The sequence below is a fragment of the Lactuca virosa genome, chromosome 9 (genome assembly GCF_052849685.1).
Source record: "Lactuca virosa cultivar CGN04683 chromosome 9, Lactuca_virosa_CGN04683_v6, whole genome shotgun sequence".
NCBI lineage: Eukaryota > Viridiplantae > Streptophyta > Magnoliopsida > Asterales > Asteraceae > Lactuca > Lactuca virosa.
This window is the reverse complement of record NC_136434.1, coordinates 202,847,125-202,849,003: the sequence shown is the minus strand read 5'-3', so window position 1 is coordinate 202,849,003 and position 1,879 is coordinate 202,847,125. Positions and strand designations below refer to the sequence as shown.

At 37.9% G+C, this 1,879-nt stretch overlaps 1 protein-coding gene across 1 annotated transcript; it reads right to left on the bottom strand.

The window, feature by feature from the left end:
• Window positions 1-724: 724 nt before the first annotated feature.
• Window positions 725-1,570, bottom strand: LOC145140204 (uncharacterized). Its single transcript, XM_079073773.1, has one exon. It carries the CDS (start codon window positions 1,568-1,570, stop codon window positions 725-727), a length of 846 nt encoding a protein of 281 aa, XP_078929899.1.
• Window positions 1,571-1,879: the final 309 nt, after the last annotated feature.

Here is a 1,879-nt window from a genome sequence, read left to right as displayed (position 1 = left end):
GGTCCTTTTGGGTTGCCTTCACCAGTGCAATTTGATAGGATGTACTTTTAAGAATAAAGTTATTTGTGATTTATTAATATATTATAAGTATAATATATTGAGAAATCATATTATTTAATTAGTATTGATCAAGAATTAATTTGGAATTAATTTTGTGATCAAAAGAGACTAATTAAATATATGGGGATTGATTGTGTAAATCAATGATACTAATAGTGTGGGCTAATGGTCCATGGTTATTTAGGATGGGCTAAACCATTGAGATAATCCATGGATAGTCCATGGAGGTTAACCCATGGATCCTAGTAATATGAAAGGTCATTAGGGTTTAAAAAGTGTAACCCTAGCATTTGCCACACTATAAATAAACCTCCTAGAGCCAAAATCGGTTGCCACAACATTCTTGAAGAGTGATATTGATTTTGTGCAAGTAACTTATTCTCTCAAGCCGCCTCTTGCATATTGGTGTTTGTGAACCATTAGAGGCATCTCACTTGAGGTGCTCAAGCTTTCAAAGGTCAAGAACTACAAGTCCTTCTAAGAGGTAAGTCATCTAACTAGTTGTATTGTTCATTTGAGAATTTGTATGCTAGTTAGGATATGTGCTTTGGAAAATTGAAAATATGCATGTATAATTAGAGAAAACATAGATCCAAAGCATTTAGGGTTGCATGTGCACCATAGGAGTGTTATAGTGCTCGAAACCCAACACCTTTGACTGGCACTAAAAACAAACGAACTCACTTGGATCAGTAGAATGAGCTATCTCAACTTGGACCTTTCTCTTATGGCCTTGGTCAGACTGTCCGATCTTACCATTTCCCTTTCCTTTGGGATGAGAAACCCTTTTCCTTTTAATAGAACCATGATCAATGGCTAAGACCGGAGCAGTAGGGTTGGAGTTGTTGGATTTCTTCATGCTCGCTTCAGCTGCCTTGAGCATGCCATGCAACTCCATTAAGGTATTATCGAGGTTGTTCATATTGAAGTTCATGATAAACTGCGAATATGAACTACTAAGCGAGTTCAAGACCATGTCAATGGTCAACTCCTTAGGCAGCTCGACACCTAGATTCCCAAGTCTGTCTATGTACGACTTCATCTTTTGAACGTGCGCACACACAGAAGCTCCCTCTTGTTGTTTACATACCATGAGGGACTTAACGATCTCAAATGGTTCTTGCCTAGCTTGCTCTTGGAACATGTCCTCGAGCTGCTGGTTTATGTCAAACGTGCCCCAATTTTCAAAGTTCTTTTGGAGACCAGAAGCCATGGTCGCTAACATAAGGCAAGCCACTTTGGTTGATTCATCGTAATGCTTGTTGTAGGCAGTAACTTCTTCTGGGTTAGAATTCTCTCCAAGTATGGGAACATCTTCATCGAGAACATACCATTCGTTATCATATCTCAATGTGAATCTCAAGGTCCTGATCCAATCAAGATAGTTGGATCCATCCTCATTGAGCCTTTCCCTGTTTAGAAGTGACATCAGAGAGAAGCTTGAGTTTTGAGTTAGAGGAGGTTGAGGAGGAGGAGGAAGATTGTTATTGTTGTTGACTGGGATCGACATCTACAAAAGATAAGATTCCAATTAGTTTGATGTATAAAATTCCTTAATAAATAATCACCCTAAATCAAATTATTAGATTAAGGCTAGGACCTATATTTGGCTTCATGATGTGTAAAGGGATGTCGTAAACACACCATAAATTTATTTAGGTAGACAAAACTCTTTGTCAATTTCAATCACTATGAAATTCCTAGATCTTTGAGATTCATTGACTATCAATGGCATGTTAATCTCGGATTATGTTCATCTCAAATTCAATGACGGGGATGTCGTGGATCATTGAACAGATGGTGAATCACCCATACAAAA